Here is a 23,963-nt window from a genome sequence, read left to right as displayed (position 1 = left end):
AAGAGCTTGCAACAGCCATCAATGAGCTGCTTCAGTCTGTGAAAGCGTTAATGAAGTAGCACCAGTGTCAGATATTGCTATTGGCCATAAGTCAACCGAGCAGTTTAAAGCGCTGTAGAAATGGAAGTACACCTTTTTAGGAACAGCGTCTTCCCCTCCGCCAACAAATTTCCGAACAGCCCATCAACCCTCGCTTTTTGCTCTCTTTTTGCACTACTTTGTTATATTTTTTATATATTTCTTATTGTAACTCGTAGTTTTTTTGTGTTGCACCGTGCTCAAAAGTGGAAATTTCATGACGTATGTCAGTGCTAATAAATCTGCTTCTGATTGCAAATGGCCTTCTCTGAGAGTGTCAACGAATCAGGAAAGGAGTGACAGTTCGACAGCGCTCCAGTCGGTCAGTGTAGTGATCGGCAAGCCGGTACCTGTCAGGATGCTGAGTGGGAGAGAGTGTTGTAAAGAATTGCAAACGGCCTTCTCTGAGAGTGTCAATGAATCAGGAAAGGAGTGACAGTTCGACAGCGCTCCAGTCGGTCAGTGTAGTGATCGGCAAGCCGGTACCTGTCAGGATGCTGAGTGGGAGAGAGTGTTGTAAAGAATCCACCGAACTGGCAAAATGCTGGAGGAACCCAGCCAGCCAGACAGCCTCTATGGAAATGAATAAACAGTCGGCGTTTCGGGCCGAGACTCTTCTTCAGGACAAGAAATAAATGGAAAAGACGCCAGAACAAAGGGAGGGGGGCAAGGGGAGGAGGATAAGCAGATGATTATGGGTGAATCATAAGCACAAGAGATTCTGCAGATGCTGGATATCCATACAACACATACAAAATGCTGGAGGAACTCAGCAGGAAATCAGCACCTCTGGAAATGAATAAACAGTCACTGTTTCAGGCCAAGACCCTTCTTCAGGACTGGAAAGGAAGGGGGAAGACGCCAGAATAAAAAAGGCAGGGAAAGGGAGGGAGGATAACTAGAAGGTGATAGGTGAAGCAAGGTGCGTGGGAAAGGTAAAGGGATGGAGAGGACAGTGGGCCACAGGAAAAAAGGAAGGTGGGGGGACAGCAGGGTGAGGTGATAGGCAGATGAGGAGAGGCCAGAGTAGGGAATAGAAGGAGGAAGGGGAAGGAATTTTTTTTTACCAGAAGGAGAAATCAGTATTCATGCGATCAGTTTGGAGGCTACCCAGACAGAATATGAGGTCACAAACACGCAAAAATCTGCAAACACTGGAAATCCAAAGTGACACGCACAATATGCTGGAGGAGCTCAGCAGGCCAGGCAGCATCTATGGAAAAGAGTCAACAGCCGACGTTTCAGGCCGAGACCCTTCCTCAGGACCCAGAATATGAGGTGTTGCTCCTCCATCCTGAGAGTGGCCTCACCATGGCAAAAGAGGAGGCCGTGGGCTAACATGTCAGAAGAGTGGGAATGGAAATTAAAATGGTTGGCCACTGGGAAACTCCGCTTTTGGTGGATGGAGCAGAGGTGCGCAACAAAATGTTCCTCCAACTTACAGCAGGTTTCACCAGTGCAGAGGAGGCTGCCTCTATGCAATAGAGATTTAGAGGTGAAGTGTTGCCTTACCTGGAATGACGCTGATAAGAATTAATCAGCTATAATGTGTACCAATACACAACTGTATCATTGATGACTTACATGATAACTTATGAAATACACGTAGCCGTTGGGTGCTACAGTAGTGCAGTGGTTAGTGCAACACTATTACAGCTCAGGGTGTTGGAGTTTAGAGCTCAATTCCAGTGTCCTCTGAAAGGAGTCTCTGTATATTCTTCCTTTGGATTTTCTCTAGTGTTCCAGTTTCCTCCGGCAGTCCAAAGATGTATCTGGTAGATTAATTGGCCAATGTAAGTTGTCCCATGATTAAATCTGCCTTGAAGGGGTGGCAAGGCTCAAGGGGCCATAGGAGCCTATTCCACACCGTATCTCCAAGTAAAATACAAATAAATAAGCTCTAGTATGCCACGATGTTAATAAAAATAGACAATCAATGATGTTCCGGATGCACAACTCTGAATGTCTGTCAGCGAGACAGTGCCAGTCTCCCGATGGGAAATGAGTGTACATCAAAGACACTGCACCAGTCTGAGAGAGTATGTGTGTACACTCTGAGTGCAGCCATCCCAGCCTTTCAGGTCGAAGAAAGAGCCACTCACAAAGTGTGTGTACTAGACAACAGCATTATAAAACTGCACCAATCTGATCAGAGAATTCTGGTTGAATGCACCATCAAGGGCAGCCGCTTACTTGGCACAGCTCTGACAAACGAGAAAACGAGTCAAGAAAATAGCCGGGATTCGCTTAATTTATTTGCTGCTTCATTGGGACAAGACACTGTTTATGAACAGGTTCTAACTAACGTGTGTCATGTGCACTTGTGTGGCCATTTCAGACAATACATCGTGCTTAGAGTGAATGATTTTAAATAGCGTCAGTTGCGTGTGTCAGCATTCAAAAAGCACTGTGACTTTTGTCTCTGATAGTTGGCGAGAAATAAGCAGTAACTCAGTTTAGAGCTGATTTGCTCACTGCGCTTTCCAATAATTCAGACTTGGAGATGCCAGAAGCAACCAGGAGTGAAACCGAAAATATTTAACCAATTAGGAACTACAAAGAATTTGAAGGTATCAGCAACCATATTGAATGTGACAATGAAAATGAAGACTTGGAGGATGCAAACGTCAAATGCTTTTTTTGAAGGTAGTCCACTAGGTGTCTGTGCTGACCTTGTTCATTTACAGTCAATCAAAAAAAGTTGGCAGTGTACACCAGATGAATTCCTCCATTGATAACTATTGAGAACTAATCCATAGTTCTATAGTTCTGTATTGGTGCAATATTGGTAGTATTGGTTATATAGTTTTAGCAGCATTCTGATTTATTTTGTATCTCATTTAAGTACACAATTTGTTACTCAGTTAAATGGTAGTTTGTCCTTTTTTTAAAAAAATACTTTTTAACTATTTTCATGAAACCAGCTAATTGGGGCGACTGCTTAATTGGGCCAAAATGCACTAGTCCCAATGTGTCCCAATTAGCAGCAATACACTGTATTCCAATCTATGAGTGCACAGGTACAGCAGTTTGAGAGCGTACCAGACCAGAATGGGTGAGAATACAACAAGCCTGTGTGTGTACCTCGAGGAGAATACCCCAATAGTACAGTACGAACAAGCATGCACCGTCTCAGGTGTCCCCATTCAGGAAGGAGATTAAATCTGGAGTTTCACTTGAACAACCTGAGACAACTTCAGTGAAAGTACAGCCATTTGTAATGTCTGTGCACCGATCTGACAGCTCAGAAAATTTTAAACTGTTGCAGCCCAGTGGAATATACCACGTAGTTCCAGCCGGTGTGTAAAGGGTGGAAGTGAACCCAGTGAAAATGCCACTCTGACCAAGTAACAGACTATGAGTGCTGCAGGTCAGAGAGAATACCAACAGATGGGTTTCACGTGGACTTTAGCAAATGGGCTTGTGAAACAATGCTTGTGCATCATACTAGTAATGCTCTGACAAGTGTGAGATATTTTGACCATGTCCATGTGTGCACCAATCGAAGAACAAGCCAGCAAACTTACATAAAGCTGATCCTATACAGTAGAATTTGCAATTTCATACAAAGATATGAACAAATTAGGAGCCGTTCAAGACTCTCTAGCCCTTTGATATGTCTGATCTGTTGTAACCGCAATTCTGCTTTCCCTTCGACCTGCAGTATTCTTTTATCTCCTTGCTTAGAGAAAGATAAGCTTGATTTGTCATAGACCTCGAAATGTTGTAAGCAGCATCTGTCATCAAGGATCCTCACCACCAGATCATGCTCTCTTCTCACTTCTGTCATCAGGAAGAAGGTACAGGAGCCACAAGGTTCAGGAACAGTTATAACCCCTCAACCATCAGGTTCTTGAACGAGAGGTGATAACTTCACTCGTCCCATCACTGAACTGTTCCCACAACCTCTGGACTCATTTCCAAAGACTCTTCATACCATGTTCTCAATATTCATTTATTTATTTATTATCAATATTATTACTTCTTTTAAAAATTTATTTTTGTATTTGCAGTTTTGCGCTGATGTTTTTTTGTTGGTTGGGGTTGGGGGGGTTGTTGCTTTGCTGCCCCATATGCATGGGAATGGCGAGCTGGGGGGGGCTTTGGGGTTCTAGCATTTATCTGTCATTCATTCTTTGGGGCACTCCTCTGTTTTCATGGATGTTTGTGAAAAAAGAATTTCAGGATGTATATTGTATATGTTCCTCTGACATTAAATGTGCCTATTGAAACCTATGGTTGTCTTTTGCGCACTCGTTGTCCGCCTCGTTGTTGCGGTCTTTCATTGGTTCTATTGTATTCCTTGTATTTATTGTGTATGCCCGCTAGACAATGAATCTCATGGTTGTATATGGTCACATATATGTATTTAGATAATAAATTTCGGTTGTACTTTGAACATCAAAGCTTACAATGAAATACATTGTTCGCATCAAATCGAATTAACGAGGGTTGTACTGCCAGCCTGTAAGCGTCAACACACTCCTGGTGCCAAATTAACATACCCACAACTCCCTAACCCTGACCCGTATGTCATTGGAACATGAGAGGTAACCAAAGTACCTGGAGGAGACCAACGCGGTCTCAGCCGGAACATATAACCTTACAGACAGTGGCGGGAATTGAACCCCAATCCTACAATCGGCACACCGTGAAGCATTGCGCTCACCACCACACTACAGTGCCACCCCCTGCTTTTCATGAACATCTCTTCCTCTCACCTTAAAAAAAAATTCAAAACCTCTATCCCTCAGAGGGGAGTGGAAATGGAAGTCCAAAGGCACGTAACCCTCTAAGAGAAAAAAAATCATGTTGCCTCTAGTTCAAAGAAGCAAGTCCTCACTTTTAAACAATGTTCCCTGGATGTAGATTCTCCAGAGAAAGCAAATAACCTCTCCATATCCATTAAGAGCTTCAAGATGTTATTTGGTTCAGTCAAGATCGCCTCCACCCCACCGAACTTCGTCTCTTCTACACTCCATTGTGTACCCTCTTCCTAATGCTGAGAAATCCAACAGAATTTTGTTACTTATGTCTAAGGGGTTGAATACAAAAATAGGGGAGCAGTTTTACAGTTATATGGAACATTGGTGAGAACACATCAGTACAACGTTGGTGTCCTTGTTGCAGGAAGATCTTTGAGAAACGGCAGGAAATGATTCGTTTGTGTTCTGTGAGGTGTCTTGATCCTTTTGTTCATAAATTTATTTACTTAGATTTACAGGATGGAATGAGCCTTTTCGGCCAACATTCCCTCTAAATTTTAATGACCAGTTTCGTGACCATCTCGTGCCATGCAACTTTTTGCCCAGTGACAACAACATAGACACACTGAATAATTTCTTCAATAAAAACAGTAAGCTGGTTCTAAAATCTGCAGACAAACTATCACCAACTCCACGTTGTCAACACCATCCACATCAGAAAGCAGAAAAGGAAATGCGATTGTGTATGATTGTGAAATGTATTTAAAATCCCAAAGGGGTAGATGGTGACAACCTTTTGTGCGCAGTTTAAATTCCTTTGTGTGTCAGTAACAAAAGATATGTGCGCACGTACATGTGCACACCTAGGGTACGTTGCTTCTGGCCCTTTGAACCGTGTCACCCAGCAACTCCCGATTTAACCCTAGACTAATCACGGGAAAATTTACAGTGACCAATTTACTTCCCAAAGACAGTATGTCTTTTGACTGTGGGAGGAAGCCAGAGTAGCTGGAGAAATTCCTTGCATTCCACTGTGGAATTGTCCACACACAGACATCACTGTGAAACTCTCACACACAAACAATACTGTGAAACTCGCGCACAGACATCACAGTGAAACTCACTGTGGAATTGTCCTTGACTCTAGCAATTCCCTAGGTAGAAGAAATAATTCCTTGAGTGGTGGTTAAAATGGTTAGGATTTACAATGCAAATACAAAAACCTTTCTACACCCCAGATTATTATTACGGTGTACAGTCTATAGCCAGTTGATAGCCCTTGACCAAAGCTTCCTATTTTTGATGTATTAGTATCCCATCGCTCTCACAGATGTTTTAATGTGAACATCACCACCATTATTTTAAGTCAGGAACAGTCTTTGCTGAGGCAACAATGGTGAGATGAAGCTGGCAGCCATGTCCTTTGGGATTAAATTTGTAAATATTGAGTTCCACTGGTACGTGTCCAGAGGTTACCTCTTTACTGGTTAAAAGCGTAATGCAAACAGGTTTGTAAGATGTTCTTAGATTAATTGAAGCTAATGAGCCTTATTTTACCAGGACTGATGTTTTGCTGGTTCAGTAAAGACAGACTTTTAAATAATTATTTGCTTTAAGTGATGATATTAATCTCTGTCAGTGCAGAATTCCCAAGGGAATAGCATGTACTGTTTAGATCAACCACACAGGCAAATATTTGGCCAACTAAAACAAGTCACCATGATGTATGTGGTTGTAAGTATACTGAACATTTGATGTCAGGGAGTAGACAGGTTTCATTAAAATACCTACATATTTTAGAAATGTTATTGTTAATTATATTTTTGTTGGAAAGTAGGAGAAATATCTCTCTCTTTGCATTACTTGTTTGTGAATCCCTGTTAGTAAAATATATAAGAGATGCAAGCAAAGGTTAAAACTATATCTGGCTACATGGGACAGCTGTGAAGCTGCCCTGTCTGTAGCTAGAGTCATGGAGAAGTACTGCACAGAACTAGGCCCTTCAGCCCATCTAGTCCATGCTGAAGCATTTAAACTGCCTACTCCAGCCACCTGCACTGGGAGCATAGCCCTCCATACCTCTACCATCCATGTACCTATCTGAACATCTGTTAAATGTTGAAATTGAGTTCACATGCGCCACTTGCACTGTTAGCTCAATCCACACTCTCAAACCCTCTGAGTGAAGACGATTCCCCCATGTTCCCCTTAAACATTTCACCTTTCACCCTCAACCCATGACCTCTGGCTGTAGTCCCACCCAACCTCAGTGGAAAAAGCCTGCTTGCATTTATCCTATCTACATCCCTCATAATTTTGTATACCTCTATCAAATCTCCTTTCAGTCTTTTATGTTCCAAGGAATGAAGTTCTAACTTTTTCAATCTTTCCTTACACCTCAGGTCCTCCAAACTCAACAACATCCTTGTAAGTTTTTTCTGTACTATTTCAACCTTGTTTACATCTTTCCTGTAGGTAGGTGACCAAAACTGGATGCGATACTCCAAATTAGGCCTCACCAATGTCTTATACAACTTCAACATAACATCCCATCTCCTGTATTCAGTACTTTGGTTTATGAAGGCCAATGTGCCAAAAGCTTTCTTTATGACCTTATCTACCTGTGAGGCCACTTTCAGCAAAGTATGGACCCAGATCCCTTTGTTCTACAACACTCCTCAGTACCCTACTGTTCACTACCTCTATAACTTAGATTAATTGTCTGTTGTAAATCACCCCCCCCCCCACGTAGATGGATGCAGGGAGAATCAAAGTAGTTTGAAGTGTGTGTGAGAGAGAGTAGCTAGTAGGGAAATCGATGGGGACTTGTGGTTTGCTCTATGAGTCAGCATAGATCCAGAGGGCCGAACATCCACTTTCAATGGCATAAGAAAGTATGAGAAGCTTTAACTCATCCTCCAACTTTCAAAGAAGGTCCTCCATCACTGGTGGTGTTAAGGGCTTGCTTCATCATGCCATTAGCTTCCCCTAGGTTATCACTATTGTCAGTCATGCAAGTCCCAGGTGGAGACTCTGGAATACCGTCACACTCAGATGTAGAAGGATTCTTCATTGCTGTTTCTGTAACAATTTTGTTTTACCAATCAGAGTTGTTAACCCTGAGCTGAACCCCCAAACCTGGAGGTCTGGTGGGCCACTGTTAGTCTGGCCTCTACCCTTTGACCTGTTTGGTATCGGTGACCCTATCAAGAGCCAAAGCACAAGGCCTTGACTCCAGCCAGCACAGCTCTCCAGTTCATTTAGACATGTAAGCCTCCAATCCACGTCAAGTTTGTGGTCCTCTTGGGGACTTCCAAAATAAACTCAGTCTTATTTCCCAAACTCATCCTGAATTAATTTCATTCTCTCCCGCCAATCTCAACCTTTTCCCTCATCCCATTCCAATATAGCCTCAACCCTTCCACCAACCTCATTCCTAAACAGAGGCCTCCACATGGTTGCCTCTTTCCCAAGGTTCTCCCTCCCTCTAGAACAGGAGTTCCCAACCTTTGTTATACCATGGAGTCTTACCATTAACTGAGGGATCCGTGCGCCCCAGGTTGGGAACCTTTGCTCTGGAAAGGCAACAGCCTTCTGAATGGGGATTCCAACTATGCACATTTTGGTGTTCCAGCACTTGCAACACAATCTCTGCCTTTACAGTGCCAGTGGTTACTACTCGGGGTTCGACTCCCACTGATGTCTGAAAGGAGATTATGCATTCTCCCCATGATCTCGTAGGTTTTCTCTGGGTGGCCTGGTTCTCTCCCCCATTTCAAAGACGTCCAGTCAGGGTTAATAAGTTGTGGGCATGCTATGTTGGCACCAGAAGTGTGGAGACACCTCTGAGCTGACCCCAGCCCAATCCTTGGATTCAGTTGGATGTCAACACAAAGTGATGCTCTTCACTCCATGTTTCGATGTACTTGTGACAACTATAGCTGGATTGCATGTTGACACCCATTGCACTGGCACAGATACCATGCAGGATCCAGAATCCAGAAGAAACCCGGGAGCAATTGCACCAGAGATATTGCAGATGCTGGAAATCCAGAGCAGCATGCACAAAAGGCTGGAGGAACTCAGCGGGTCAGGCAGCATCTATGGAAAAGTAAACAGTTGACATTTCAGGCTGAGTTCCTTCTTCAGGACTGGAAAGAAGAAGCCAGAATGAGAAGCTGGGGATGGGGAAGGAGTACAAGCTGGCAGGTGATAGGTGGATGAGGTAAAGGGCTGGAGAAGAAGGAATCTGATAGGAGTGGAGAATGGACCATTAAAGGAAGGGAAGGAGGAGGTCCAGCAGAGGAAGATGATGGACAGGTGAGAAGAAAAGATAGGAGAATGTGAAAAGAGAGAAGGGGGGAGGAGGATGAATTGCTGGAAGTTAGAGAAATCAATGTTCATTCCATCAAGTTTTAGCCTACCCAGACGGAATATGAGGTGTTGCCTCTCCATCCTGAGAGCAGTCACAAGAGGACATCATGGCCCAACATGTTAGAATGGCAACAGAAAGTTAAATTGAAATGGGTGGCCACCAGGAAATCCCACCTTTTGTGGCGGTCGGAACGATGACGTTTGACGTGTGATCAGTGAAGTGTATAAACTTGCAAATGAACGGAAGTTTGTTGATCATGAGGGAGGGTGTCAAAGGGTATAATTTGGGTGGAGAAAAGACAGATGGAGTTTAATCTGGATGAGTGCGAAGTGGTACATTTGGGAGGTCAGTGACTATGTTTTTCTGCTTTTGTAACGTTATATACTGTGTGCTGCTGGTAATGTGTTTTGCACCCTGGCTCCAGTGGAATAATATTTTCTTTGGCTGTGTTCACGTACGGTTGAATGACAATTAAACTTGAACTTGAACTCCAGTTGATGGCAGGACTTTTGGGAGCTCTGTGTGTACATGTACAATGTCTTGCCGTGGCATAAGATGAAACCCAACAGCTCAATGAAATGAGCGGGGGGGTGAGGGTAAGCAGCTCTCCTATATGGATGGAGATGCAAGTTGGCTTCTTAAAATGAGGCTGACCATCGGACCTCTGCCACAGCTACTTTTGAGCTCTTGACATCTTTGCCTGTCAGCTTTTCCAGTTTTCCACTTGGTGACAACATTTAAACCAAACCCTGCATTATTTCCCTGGTTTCCCCTATTCCCTCTCCTCCCTTGTTGCTATCTTTACAGTCCACCTTCTTGACCAGACCCCTCATTGGTAGCCATTCCCTTGGCATGAGACTCAGCTTGCTGTCTGAATTTGTAAGATCCCTGGCCAGTTTACCAATGGAATTGGAGGAACCTGCAAGGGAAAGGTTGAAAGATCAGAAGTTGGAAGTACATTTATTATCAAAGTATCTATACCATATACAACCTTGAGATTCGTCTCCTTGTAGGCAGCCATGAAACAAAGAAACACAATAGAGCCCACTAAAATCACACACTACAAACACCCCCCGTGGGGGGAGAAAGAACAAATCGTACAAACAATAAAAAGTAAACGAATAACACACAGAACATGAACTGCAGAGTCTCTGAGAGGGAGCTCACAGCCTCTGAGCCAGTCCAGGACCCCGATGGCTGCAGGCCACAGCCACGGAGCCAGTTTTGCGCTGAGGCGAGTAATCCTCCTGGATTAGTGAGCTAAACACCAGAACGTCCTTTGCCTTCAGTCTTGTTGCCTTGACTTTTTAATCTGGCTCAGCGCTTAAATCGGCCAAAACGTCAGATCGTTTCTCGCTCTTGAGCCCGGGCCTGAACCACTGCATCACGTGGCTAAACGTGCTGGCACTACACTCATGTTCGGAACCAGTGTACTCTGGATGCTGGAAATGTGAAGCCAAAAACGAGAAAGTGCTGAACGTACTGATCAGGTCAGTCAGCGTCAGTAGGTGGAGAAAATGAATTAACATTCCTGGCAGTGACCTGATAGGGAAATTTAACCTTGTGCTTTTAACCGAGCAGAACGGGAGATTACTAAGTGCAGTCACCGCACTGGCGTCATGAAAGTAGCATTGCGCACAGCGGGGGTGTAAATGCTAATGGAGGTCGGAGCCATAAAGGGCTTCAACCCACAGGCTCTTGTGTGTTGTTGTTGTTTACCTTGGAGCTTCTGACACTTGGTGCTTTGGTAAATAGTGTCTGAAACATACCACGAACAGGTCCTCACGCCGGGTATTTACCTTTCACTTTGCTTCTTGTTTTTGCAGATACCTTATGAATGTAAGTTTTGAGGGAAGGAACCTCTCCTTCAGTGAAGACGGGTACCAGATGCACCCCAAATTAGTAATCATCTTACTCAACAAAGAGCGGCTGTGGGAGAAGGTAAGGGCTAAAGTGATTGTGTTTTGCAAAGAATATGCAAGATGCAAATAAATACATAGTTTGCATTTCCATGCTAATCATTAGGCACCTCCTGTATCTAATAAAGAGCCACTGTGTGTATGTTTGTGGGGTTCTGCTGCTGTAGCCCATCCACTTCAAGGTTCGACATGTTGCGTACTCAGAGATGCTCTTCTGCACACCACTGTTGTAACATGGTTATTTGAGTTACTGTCGTCTTCCCGTCAGCTTGAACCAGTCTGACCATTCTCCTCTGACCACTCACGTTAACAAGGCATTTTTGCCCACAGAACTGCTGCTCACTGGATTTTTTTTTTTGTTTGTTTCTCAGACCATTCTCTGTAACCTCTGGATACTTGTCCGTGAAAATCTCAGGAGATCAGCAGTTTCTGAGATACTCAAACCACCCAGTCTGGCACCAACAATCATTCCATGGTCAAATTTCTTCCCTCATTTTGATGTTTGGTCTGGACAATAACTGAACCTCTGGACCATGTCTACATGCTTTTATACATTGAGTTGCTCCCATTTGATTGGCTGGTTAGATATTTGCGTTAACAAGCAGGCGTGCCTAATAAAGTGGCCACTGAGTGCAGACTCCCAAAGCACCTCACTAACAATAAAATGCTCTTTGGAGTTTTGTCACTGCCTTAAGGGAGCACAGTCTTTGTTCCATCTCAAGCCTTCCACAAAAATCTCTGCCTTCTTTTTTCATTCTGGGACCTGGGCTCCATACAAGAGACATTTCAAACTGCCTGGGTAGCCTCTGTAAAAGCCCTCCAAATTCTCTGAACCGGTAACCGAAGCAACTTCAGCGTCCTCTCCCAGGTCAAAAAGTCCAGCACTTTATGGCCTAGTCAGCTGAGAAACGCCTGAGACCAGACTTCTGAAGCAGAGACTCCGTTCTGAGCTCAGTTTGGAGAGGAGGTCGCGAGGTGGGCAGATAAAAGTGATTCAAGGATGCGCTTGAAACTTCCTTGAAGCAACGCAACATTCCCACTGTGTCCTGGGAATGTCTGGTCCAGGACTAGTCATAATTATGAAGTTGTGTGGTAGGGAGGGCCCCAGGTCTGTGTATTGGGACATGATAGAAGAGCAGTACATTGGTTTATGATGGGCATGTGTACTGAGGTACGGTGAAAAACTTTTACAACTATTCCAACGATGCATCGAGGTACTGCAAGGGAAAACAAGAACAAAATGCAGAGTGAAGTTGCAGGGGAAGCGCAGTGCAGGCAGACCTGGGGTGCAAGACAAGAACGTAGATCACAGAATACAGAACGTAGAACTTTACGGCTCTGAACAGGCCCTTCAGCCCACAATGTTGTGCTGGCCTTCTAATCTACCCTAAGATCAATCTAACCCTTCCTTCCCACATAGCCCTCCATTTTTCTATTATCCATGTACTGAAGAGCCTCTTAAATGTCTTTAATGTATCTGCCTCTGCCACCACCCCTGGCAGTGCGTTCCTCACACCCACCGTTCTCTGTGTCAAAAAAACTTACCTCTAACATCTCCTTTATACTTTCCTCCAATCCTTTTAAAACTGAGCACCCTCATATTAACCATTTCCGCTTTGAGAAAAAAATCCTTGACAGTCCACTTGATCTATGCCTCATCACCTATTAAGTCAACTCACATTCTCATGTGCTCAAAAGAGAAAAAACCCTAGCTCACTCAAACTATTCCAGTAAGATATGCTGTCCAATGCAGAGAGTATCTTTGTCAATCTCCTCTGTATCCTCACTAAAGCATCCACGTCATTCCAATAATGAGTCAATCAGAACTGAACACAATATTCCAAGTGTGGTCTAAGCGGGGTTTTATAGAGCTGCAGTAGACTGTGAGGTCATTAGTCCATCTTATACTAGGCAACCATTCAACGGCTTTTTAAAAGTGGGATAGGAGCTGTTCTTGAGTCTGTTTATAGAGTCATAGGGTCATAGCACAGAAACAGGTCCTTTGCCCCATCTAATTCATGCCAAACCTCTTAAGCTGCTTACTCCCAATGACCTGCACTGGGACCATAGCCCTTCAAACCCCGACCATCCATGTACCTATCCAAACGTCTCTTCAACATTAAAATCGAGCTCGCATGCACCACCTGCACTGGCAGCCTGTTCCACACGCTCACAACCCTTTGAGTGAAGAAGATTCCCCTTATGCTCCCCTTAAACATATCACCTTTCACCCATGGCCTCTAGTTCTAGTCCCACCCAACCCCAATGAGAAAAGCCTACTTGCATTGGCCCTATCTATACCCCTCATAATTTTGTATACCTCATCAAATCTCTTCTTAATCTTCTATATTTGGAGGATTTAAGTCCTATCCTATTCAATCTTGCCTATAACTCAGGGTCTCCAGACCCAACAACATCCTTGTAAATTTTCTCTTTACTCTTTCAAATTTAGTTACATCTTTCCTGAGGGTAGGTAACCAAAACTGTACACAATACTCCAAATTAGGCTTCACCAATGTCTTATGCAACTTCAACATACGAGGGGTGATTGATAAGTTTGTAGCCTAAGGTAGAAGGAGTCAATTTTAGAAAACCTAACACATTTATTTATCCTACATTTCCACACTTAGTCCAGTGGTCGTGGAGCATACGGAACCCTTCTTTGTAGAAGTCGGCGTCTTGGACCTCCAGAAGTGGTCCACAGCAGGGGTGATTGATAAGTTTGTGTCATTGATAAAAAAAAAACTCATTGATAAAAATGAGTTATTAACTTCAAACTTTCTGCAGTTTCATTCAAAGAGTTGAACTGCATGTGCATGTAACGAGAGCTGTATAACTCATCTCCTTCTACCTTAGGCTACAAACTTATCAATCACCCCTGCTGTGGACCTCCACAGCAAGCTGCTCTCGTTACATGCTCAGCGATTCAGGTACAACTTCTTACCTTCTGCCATCCAATTCCTAAATGGACATTGAACCCGTGAACACTACCTCACTTTTTTAATGTACAGTATTTCTGTTTTTTTTGCACAATTTTTAATCTATTCAATATACGTGTACTGTAATTTGTTTATTTATTTACTCATTATTATTTGGGGTGACTGAGTTTACAATTTTCTGCAGCTTTTTCCAATCCTGTGCAGTGACCTGTCCATACCAGTGATGCGACCCATTAGAATTCCCTCCGCTAATTAACAATACATTGAATAGTACCACAGGACATCTGTTTATGATGAGTGGAGGAACGATCAGAGGGAGGTTTTTTTACACACTGGAACACACTGCTGGGTTGATGGTAGGGCAGGTACATTAGGGACATTTAAGAGATTCTTAGGTACATGGATAATAGAAAAATGGAGGGCTACGTGGGAGGGTTAGACTGATCTTAGAGTAGGTTAAAAGGTCAGCACAACATTAGATGTGTTATGTAAGAAGGGAGAATTTAATTGATCTTGGATTGGTTTCATTTAGTCAGCACCATATTGTGGGCCAAATGGTCGCACTCTGATGAACTGTTCAATGTTCTATGTTAATGCAGAAAACTACAATGCATGAACAGGCCCTTCAGCCAACAATATCTGTGCTGGTCAAATTAAACAGATCCCTCTGCCTGCACATGATCCACATCCCTCCATTTCCAGAATATTTATTTGTCTATCTAAAAACATTTTAAACATCATGATACCTGTTTCCACCATCATCCCTGGCAAGCTGTTTCAGACACCTCCCACTCTCTATAAAAAATACATGCTGCGCACATCTCCGTTAAACTTCCCCCTCCTCATCTTAAAGCTACTTCCTCTAGCATATCATAAACACAAGAAAGCCTGCAAATGTTGGAAATCCAGAGCAACACACACACACACAAGTGCTGGAGGAACTCAGCAGGTCAGGCAGCATCTATGGAAATCGATGTTTCAGGCTGAGACCCTTCTTTAGGACTGAGAAGGAAAGGGGAAGATGCCAGAATAAAAGAGTGGGGAGGGGAAGGAGACTAGCTGGAAGGTGATAGATGAAGCCAGGTGGGTGGGAAAGGTTAAGGGCTGGAAAAGAAAGAATCTGATAGGAGAGGAGAGTGGATGTGATAGTATTTGCCAATTTTACTCAAAGGAATCATATCCTGGCTTTGATACAATCTATGCCTCTCACAATCTTCATTGGAAGACAGAGGAAGAAGAGGTGACCTTTTCAAAGCATTAAGTATACTGATGGGGATTGGTGGGTGAATTCTGAGAAGATGTTTCTATTAGGGAGGGGAGCTGTATATCTAGAACTGGAGGGCAAAGTTTCAGAAGAAGAGGCCACCCATTTTGACGAAGGTGAGGAGGAATTACTTCTCTCAGGTCTTCCTTCAGATTCTGCTACTCCAAAGTAAGCAATACAACTTGTCCTTAGAGCTTAAAACTTCTAATTCAGGAGGCTTCCTAGCAAACCTCTTCTTCAACCTCTCCACAGTATTCACACAACACACAAAATGCTGGTGGAACGCAGCAGGCCAGGCAGCATCTATAGGGAGAAGCGCTGTTGACGGTTCGGGCCGAGACCCTTCGTCAGGACTAACTGAAGAGAAAGATATTAAGAGATTTGAAAGTAGTGGGGGGAGGGGGAAATGCAAAATGATAGGAGAAGACCGGAGGGGGTGGGATGAAGCTAAGAGCTGGAAAGGTGATTGGCAAAAGTGATACGGAGCTGGAGAAGGGAAAGGATCATGGGACGGGAGGCCTCAGGAGAAAGAAAGGAGGAGGGGGGAGCACCAGAGGGAGATGGAGAACAGGCAGAGTGATGGGCAGAGAGAGAGAAAAAAAACAAACAACTAAATATGTCAGGGATGGGGTAAGAAGGGGAGGAGGGGCATTAACAGAAGTTAGAGAAGTTAGAGAAGTTCATGCCATCAGGTTGGAGGCTACCCAGCCAGTATATAAGGTGAGTGTGGCTTCATCTTGACAGTAGAGGAGGCCATGGACAGACATATCAGAATGGGAATGGGACGTGGAATTAAAATGTGTGGCCACTGGGAGATCCTGCTTTCTCTATCCACATCTTTCAGAGTATCCACATCCTTCCCAAAATGGGTTTGGCAGGGCCAATTCATACTTCTGCGTCCCGTGATCAACTGACTGTGTTTTTCTTGCTTGTGTGCAGGTCGGGAAGTGGGAGGCGAAACGACTGACCATGAAATACCACGTCTGGCCGCGGTACTACTTGTTCTCAGAGTCAGAAGAGGAGGACGACCACCTGAGCATTGTCACGTTGGAGGAGGCGCCCTTTGTCATCGTGGAGGATGTGGACTCGCTGAGCGGGACCTGCATGAGGAACACCGTCCCCTGCAGAAAGCAAGTGAAGCAAATGTACGTATCAACTGCCTTGCCCTACTTTGGGTTAGAGGCACTAACACGCGAGGAACAACCCAGGGTGGGCTCTTACCTCCTTGCAGAAGTGCACAAGGATCAACGTTGAGTAGGGGGAGGGGGATGTTTATTCTCATTGCTAATCAAGGGGAAATCCAACACATTTTCTGCAAGGACCTCAGTGACCACTTTATTATGCACCTCCTTTACCTCATGAAGTGGCCACTGAGGGTATCTGTGTGGACTTCTGCCCACCCACTTCAAGGTTAGATGTGCTGTTCGTTCTGGGATGCTCTTCTACCCACCACTGATGTTACATGTGGCTATTTGAGTTACTATCACCTTCCTGTCAACATGAACCAGTGTGGTCACCCTCCTCTGATCTCCCTCATTAACAAGGCAATTTTGCTCACAGAGCTGCTGCTCATTGGATTAAAAAAAATTCACACCATTCTCTGTAACTCTAGAGACTGTTGTGTGCAAAAACCCCAGGAGATCAGCAGTTTCTGAGATAATCAAACCTCCCCATCTGGCACCTCCCCATCAAACCACCCCATTATTCCATGGTCAAGTTATTTAGACCACATTTCTTCCCCATTCTGATGGACTGAACCTCTTGATCATGTTGGCATGCTTTTATGCATTGAGTTCCCGCCACACGATTAACTGATCAGATACTTGCATTAACAAGCAGGTGTACAGGTGTACCTAATAAAGTGGCCACTGAGTGCATACTTCGAGAGGGAGAAACCCATTTATATAAAATGTACTTTGAAATTGATTTTACATAAAGATTAATATGATGTTTCCGTAGAATAGAGATACTTAATATAGATCAAGTCGAGGGCATTGTAATGCAGTTAGATTCCCATTACGTGTTACAAGATGTGTCTATGAGAATTCCTTATCTCTCTGCAACCAATGCAGATTATCAGTACAAATGTATTCTGAATCTTCGGGTGCACTCACTTTCCAGTCAGGATTGCAAATAGTGGCGTTGTGCCTGGAAAGGAACAGAATGCATAGATTCCTGCCCCCCCTGGATTCACTTAAAGGCTGGCTGCCGGTTGTGGGGGGGGTGCGGGGTGAGGGAGAAGCATATCACTTGAAAGAATGCTATGCCAGCAGAGAAAGGCAGGGCAAATGAGAAAAGACCATGAGACATATGAGCAGGATGAGGCCATTTGCCCCTTGGGGTTTGCCCCACCATTCCATCATGGCTGATTCATTATCCCTCTTAACCCCCATTTTTCTTCCTTTCCCACCTAACTTTTGACGCTCTTACTAATCAAGAACCTGTCATCCTCCACTTTAAATATACCCAATGACTTGGCCTCTGCCGCTGCCTATGGCAATGAATTCCACCCTCTGGCTAAAGAAATTCTTCCCCATCTTTGTTCTGAATGGATGTCCCTCTATCCTGAGGCTGTTGCCTCTGGTCTTAGACCCCCCCCCCCCACTATAGGAACCATCCTCTCTATGTTACTCTACATAGGCCTTTCAGTATCCGATAGGTTTCAATGAGATCTCCCCCTCCCCATGCTTCCAGCTCCTGCCAGCAAACACTCTTCATATGTTAACCCTTTCATTCATGGGATCATTCTCATGAATCTGCACTGGACCCCCTCCAATGCCGAAGGGTCTCAGCCTGAAACCTCGACTCTACTTTTTTCCAGGAGGCTGCCTGGCTTGCTGAGTTCCTCCAGTGTTTTGTGTGTGTTGCACATCTTGTCTTAGATAAAGCACTGCAATTTACTCATAATTCTGTAAAAATGAATGCTAGCATTGCAATATGCTGGGAAGTCTAATGCCCTTCCCTTGGACAACATCGGAGACATGGAGAGGGGAGACTTGCAGCTTGGGCAACTGTCGGTCTTCCATAAAAAAAAAACTTTGCCCAGGCTTGTGTCCTGGAAACTTTCCAAGGTGCAAATCCATGGTCTATCAAGACTAACGGAGGCCTACATATATGCTAGGAAGTGAGTGAAATGATCAGATCCAAATAGAGTCATGGAGTTATAAATCACCACAGCACAGAAACAGCCATTCAGCCCATCTAGTCTATGTTGAACTATTATTCTGCCTAGTCCCATTGACCTGCACCCAGACCAGAGCCCTTCATAACCCTCCCATCCACCTAGCAATCCAAATTTTCTCTTAAATGTTAAAAACCAAATTTACATCCACCAATTCCACTGGTAGCTCATTCCACGTTCCCACCACTCTCTCTTTCATCCTTAACCCATGACCTTTAGTTCTAGAACAATCTGGTGTTTTTTCTAAAAGGATGGCAGAATGGTGCTAGTGGTAAGCAGTGTCTTGGAAAAGTTGGCTGAATTTCCTCTGCAAATTAGCTCCAACAGACTCTGTGGGTCTGTTGCATTGTTCAAGGTGAAATGACCCGGAGCAGTTTTAACCATATAACAATTACAGCACGGAAACAGGCCATCTTGGCCCTTCTAGTCCATGCTGAACGCTTACTCCCACCTAGTCCAACTGACTTGCACTCAGCCCATAACACTCCATTCCTTTCCTGTCCATATACCTATTCAATTTTACTTTAAATGACAATACAGAACCTGCCTCTACCACTTCTACTGGAAGCTCATTCCACACAGCTACCACTCTCTGAGTAAAGAAATTTCCCCTCGTGTTACCCTTAAACTTTTGCCCCCTAACTCTCAACTCATGTCCTCTTGTTGGAATCTCCCCTGCTCTTAATGGAAAAAGCCTATCCACGTCAATTTTATCTATCCCCCTCAAAATTTTAAAAAACCTCTATCAAGTTCCCCCCTCAACCTTCTACGTTCCAAAGAATAAAGACCTAACTTGTTCAACCTTTCCCTGTAACTTAGGTGCTGAAACCCAGGTAACATTCTAGTAAATCTTCTCTGTACTCTCTCTATTTTTTGGATCCCTTATCTAAGAAAGTGTGTGCTGTCATTGGAGATGGTTCAAAGGAAGGTCATGAAAATGATTCTGGGGTTGAAAGACTTACCATATGAAGAGCTTTTGATGGCTCTGGGCCTCTACTCACTGGAATTCAGAAGAATGAGGGATGACCTCATTGAAACCTATTGAATGTTGAAAGGCCTCGATAGCGTGGATGTGGAGAGGATGTTTCCTATGGTGGGGGGAGTCTAAGACCAGAGGACAAAGCCTCAGAATAGAAGGGGTGGCCTTTAAGAACGGAGATGAGGAGGAATTTCTTCAGTCAGAGAGTGGTGACTCTGTAGAATTTGCTGGGCATATTTAAGGCAGAGGTTGATAGATTCTTGATTAGTCGGGACATGAAGGGATACAGGGAGAAGGCAGGAGATTGGGGCTGAGAGGGAAAATGGATAAATGTGCCATTTTATCATGGTTCTGCCATGATAAAATGGCAGAACCAACTCGATGAGCCAGATGACCAAAATCTGCTCCTATATCTTATGGTGAAATGATCCATGGTTGTCTATATTATTAACCTTTTTAGAGCTCTAAACCAGAAATCGCTTCATATCACTGACCTCATGTAAACTGGCACATTAGGACTTTGCCCTACATTTTATTCCATTGTCTGTTTTACCGAACAATTGCACATTCTGCTGCTGTTATATATTGAGATCTCCATTTATACTTCTGGGTCACTCTTTAGTCTCCTGAAATTAGGATGAAATAGCATGCCAGAAATCTAACTGTTCCACTTTCTTCACAGAACCAAGTCCCAATGGGTTGGCCATCCGGCATTTTGATGGATGTTACACAGCCAAACCATTAGCTTCAGGCTAAAATTTACAAATATGTTTATTTGAAAAAGTAGGAAATGCACACCAATTAAACACAAACCCACGAAACTTCAACCAACAACACACACAAAATGCTGGTAGGACACAGCAGGCCAGACAGCATCTATAGGAGAAGCGCTGTCGACGTTTCGGGCTGAGACCCTTTGTCCTGACAGCGCTTCGCCCTATAGATGCTGCCTGGCCCGCTGTGTTCCACCAGCATTCTGTGTGTGTTGTTGTTTGAATTTCCAGCATCTGCAGATTTCCTCGTGATTGTCCACTAAACTTCAGTTGGCTTGATAAATGTGCATTTCCTTGGAGCTGTTCAGATCCACTTCTGTAACGTTCCCATTATCGGATTCGAGGTCCCTCTCCAAAAAAATAAGATGCCTTGGCTGCCTCACTAGGCACTCAGGCGTCAAAAGATTTTGGCCCACCGTCCATCCCACTGTTGACTCTTTTAGATGCTGCCTGGCCTGCTGAGTTCCTCCAGCGTTTTGTGTGTTCTGCTTGGATTTCCGGCGTCTGCAGATTTTCTCATCTTTGTGAGTCAAAGACTAAAGGCCACAGCACTTGTGATGAATACCGAGAAGGTTTGGTCAAGAGGGGTGGAGGACTGCTTACAGGACTACTTTGAGTCAGTGGACTAGACAATATTCAGGGATTCATCTTCAGGTCTAAATGAATATTCAGCAGTTGTCACCAACTTCATCAAAAATGAGTCTAAGCCTTCAAAAGCCATGGATGAACCAGGAGATTCATAGTCTGCTGAAGGCTAGATCTGTGGTATTCAAGACCAGTGATTCAGAACTCACTGGCAAGTTCAGGTGTAACCTACAGAAGACTATCTCAAGAGTAGAAAAGCAATTTGGATTGAAGCTAGAGACAAAGTTAGATGCACATCAACCCTGGCAAGGTTTGCAGACCATTACTCCCTACAAGGCAAAACCTAACATCATGGCTTGGTATGGAAGCACCAATGCCCTTGAATGGGAATTGCTACAAGAATAGAGGATATGGCCCAGTCCATTACAGGTAAAGTGCTCTCCACCATTGAGGACATCTAGACAGAGCTCAGCTGCAGGAAAGTAGATTCTGTCATCAGGGAACCACATCCAGGTCATGCTTCTCTTCATCAGGAAGAAGGTACAGGAGCCTTGGGACCCACACCACCAGGTCCAGGAACAATTATTTGAGGAAAGTTGGTATTTCACCAAGGACACCCATAAATTTCTACAGGTGTACCACAGAGAGCATTCTCACAGGCTGCATCACCGCCTGGTGTGGTGGGGCCACTGCACAGGATCGAAAGAAACTTCAGGAAGTTGCAAACTCAGTCAGCTGCATCATGGGCACTAGCCTCCCCAGATCCAGGACATCTTCAAAAGGGCATTGCCTCAAAAAGGTGGCATCCATCATTAAGGACCCCCCCCCCCCCCCACCCAGGACATGCCCTATTTCCATTGCTACGATCATGGAGGATGCACAGGAGCCTGAAGACCTATACTCAATATTTCAGGAGCAGCTTCTTACCCTCCATCATCAGATTTCTGAATAAACAATGAACCCATGAACACTACCTCAGTACTTTTCCCTCTCTTTTTTGCACTAAATATTTAAATTATCCTGAAGGTCCGGTTTTTCAGCTTTCTATCCAGCTCCCTAAAATCTCTCTTCAGGACCTCTTTACCTTTCCTACCCCAGTATGTCATTGGTGCCTATATGTACTAATACATATACACACACAGAGAATGATACAGTACATGTACACACACACACACACACACACACTCACTCTTATTGTATTGTATAGTTTTGTTATTAGCATGTATCATATTGTACTGCTGCCCCAAAACAATAAATTTCACGACATATGCTGATGATATTAAACTTGATTCTGATAGTTCCCTTCTGAAACAGAGAACAATCAAAGTCAGTGTGGGAGAAAAAAGAAAGTAAGTTACCTTACTGGAGTAGAGAAGTTGGAAAACATTTGAAGCATATAAAAATGAAATTAGACATGGAGAAACATGGCATGGCAGCGTAGTGGTTAGCACATTTTACAGTACCAGTGACCCGGGCTCAATTCCCAGCACCGTCTGTAAGGAGTTTGTATGTTCTCCCCATGACTGTGTGGGTTTCTCCCACAGTCCAAAGACCTACTGGTTGGTAAGTTAATTGGTCATTGTAAATTGTCCCGTGATTAGGCTAGGGTTAATTCTGGTGTTGTTGGGTGGCATAGCTCAAAGGGCTGGAAGAAGCTATTCTGCGCTGTATATCATTAAATAAAATAAATAAAAACAGGGAAGTAATAGCTGAAGCTGATTTAACATATGGAAGTGATGTAACAGTGAGGGATTCTGACGTTGAGCTGAATTAAGAGAATGGTTTAAAGGGGAGGAAATCTTTGCCTTGTTCTTCATAGTTTGTTCGGGTTGCTGCCTTTAGAGGGGCCGCTGGTTCTCGTCACTTCTCTCAAAGGTGCTGCAGGTCTGTGTCACTTCCCATGGAAGGGCCACTCCGCTCCAGTGCTCTGGAAGATGTTATTGAAATTCTGAGATTTATGGATTGGTCTGTACTTCATATTGGCCTCGTTCAGTTCTCTGTTTTTTTCTGTTCTCACCCATTCTTTCTTGTTGCTGATTGGTGGGCAGGGGCTTTGAGTGATCTGTTAGTTTTTGTGCGAGGGAGGAGTTGAGGTTTGCAAGTTTTTGCTTGTTTTTCTTTTCACGTGATGGGGAGGGGTTGGTGTCTTTCTTTCAACTACTGCTATGCGATTTTTTTGTATTTTATGGCTATTTGGAAAAGACAAATCTCAGAGTTGTATTCTGCATACATACTTGGATAATAAGATGGACAGTGAGGAAGGTTTTCAAAGCTTGCAGAAGGATTTGGACCAGCTGGAAAAAAGGGCTGAAAAATGGCAGATGGAGTTTAATACAGACAAATGTGAGGTATTGCACTTTGGAAGGAAAAACCAGGGTAGAACATACAAGGTATATGGTAGGGCACTGAGGAGTGCAGTAGAACAGAGGGATCTGAGAATACAGATACAAAATTCCTTAAAAGTGGCATCACAGGTAGATAGAGTAGTAAAGAGAGCTTTTGGTACATTGGCCTTTATAAATCAAAGTATTGAGTATAAGAGTTGGAATGTTATGGTGAGGTTGTATAAGGCATTAATGAGGCCGAATTTGGAGTATTGTGTGTAGTTTTGGTCACCGAATTATTGGAAAGATATTAAGGTTGAAAGTACAGAGAAGGTTTACAAGGATGTTGCCGGGACTTGAGAAACTGAGTTACAGAGAAAGGTTGAATAGGTTAGGACTTTATTCCCTGGAGCGTAGGAGAATGAGGGGAGATTTGATAGAGGTATATAAAATTATGATGGGTATAGATAGAGTAAATGCAACTCAGGCTTTTTCCACTGAGTTTGGGGAGAAAAAAACAGAGGACATGGGTTAAGGGTGAAGGGGGCAAAGTTTAAAGGGAACTATGGGGGGGTTTCTTCACACAAAGAGTGGTGGGAGTGTGGAATGAGCTGCCAGTTGAAGTGGTAAATGCGGGCTCACTTTTAATATTTAAGAAAAACTTGGACAGGTACATGGATGAGAGGTGTGTGGAGGGATATGGTCCAGGTGCAGGTCAGTGGGACTAGGCAGAAAAATGGTTTGGCACAGCCAAGAAGAGCCAAAAGGCCTGTTTCTGGGCTGTAATGTTCTATGGTTCTATGGTAAGGTGAAATATTGAACCTTTGAACTTTTTTTTCT

The 23,963-nt window shown here is 43.9% G+C and overlaps 1 protein-coding gene across 1 annotated transcript in view; it reads left to right on the top strand.

The window, feature by feature from the left end:
* Positions 1 to 23,963, top strand: part of LOC132382754 (glutamate receptor ionotropic, NMDA 2B-like) — a 332,180-nt gene that overhangs the window by 257,223 nt on the left and 50,994 nt on the right. The window contains exons 3-4 of the mRNA XM_059953212.1: positions 10,986 to 11,100; positions 16,221 to 16,426. Coding sequence (XP_059809195.1) covers positions 10,986 to 11,100; positions 16,221 to 16,426 — 321 coding nt within the window. The remainder of the gene's footprint in view (positions 1 to 10,985; positions 11,101 to 16,220; positions 16,427 to 23,963) is intronic.

This window comes from Hypanus sabinus, chromosome 29 (genome assembly GCF_030144855.1).
Source record: "Hypanus sabinus isolate sHypSab1 chromosome 29, sHypSab1.hap1, whole genome shotgun sequence".
NCBI classification, from domain to species: domain Eukaryota; kingdom Metazoa; phylum Chordata; class Chondrichthyes; order Myliobatiformes; family Dasyatidae; genus Hypanus; species Hypanus sabinus.
This window is presented reverse-complemented; position numbering and strand designations above follow the sequence as displayed.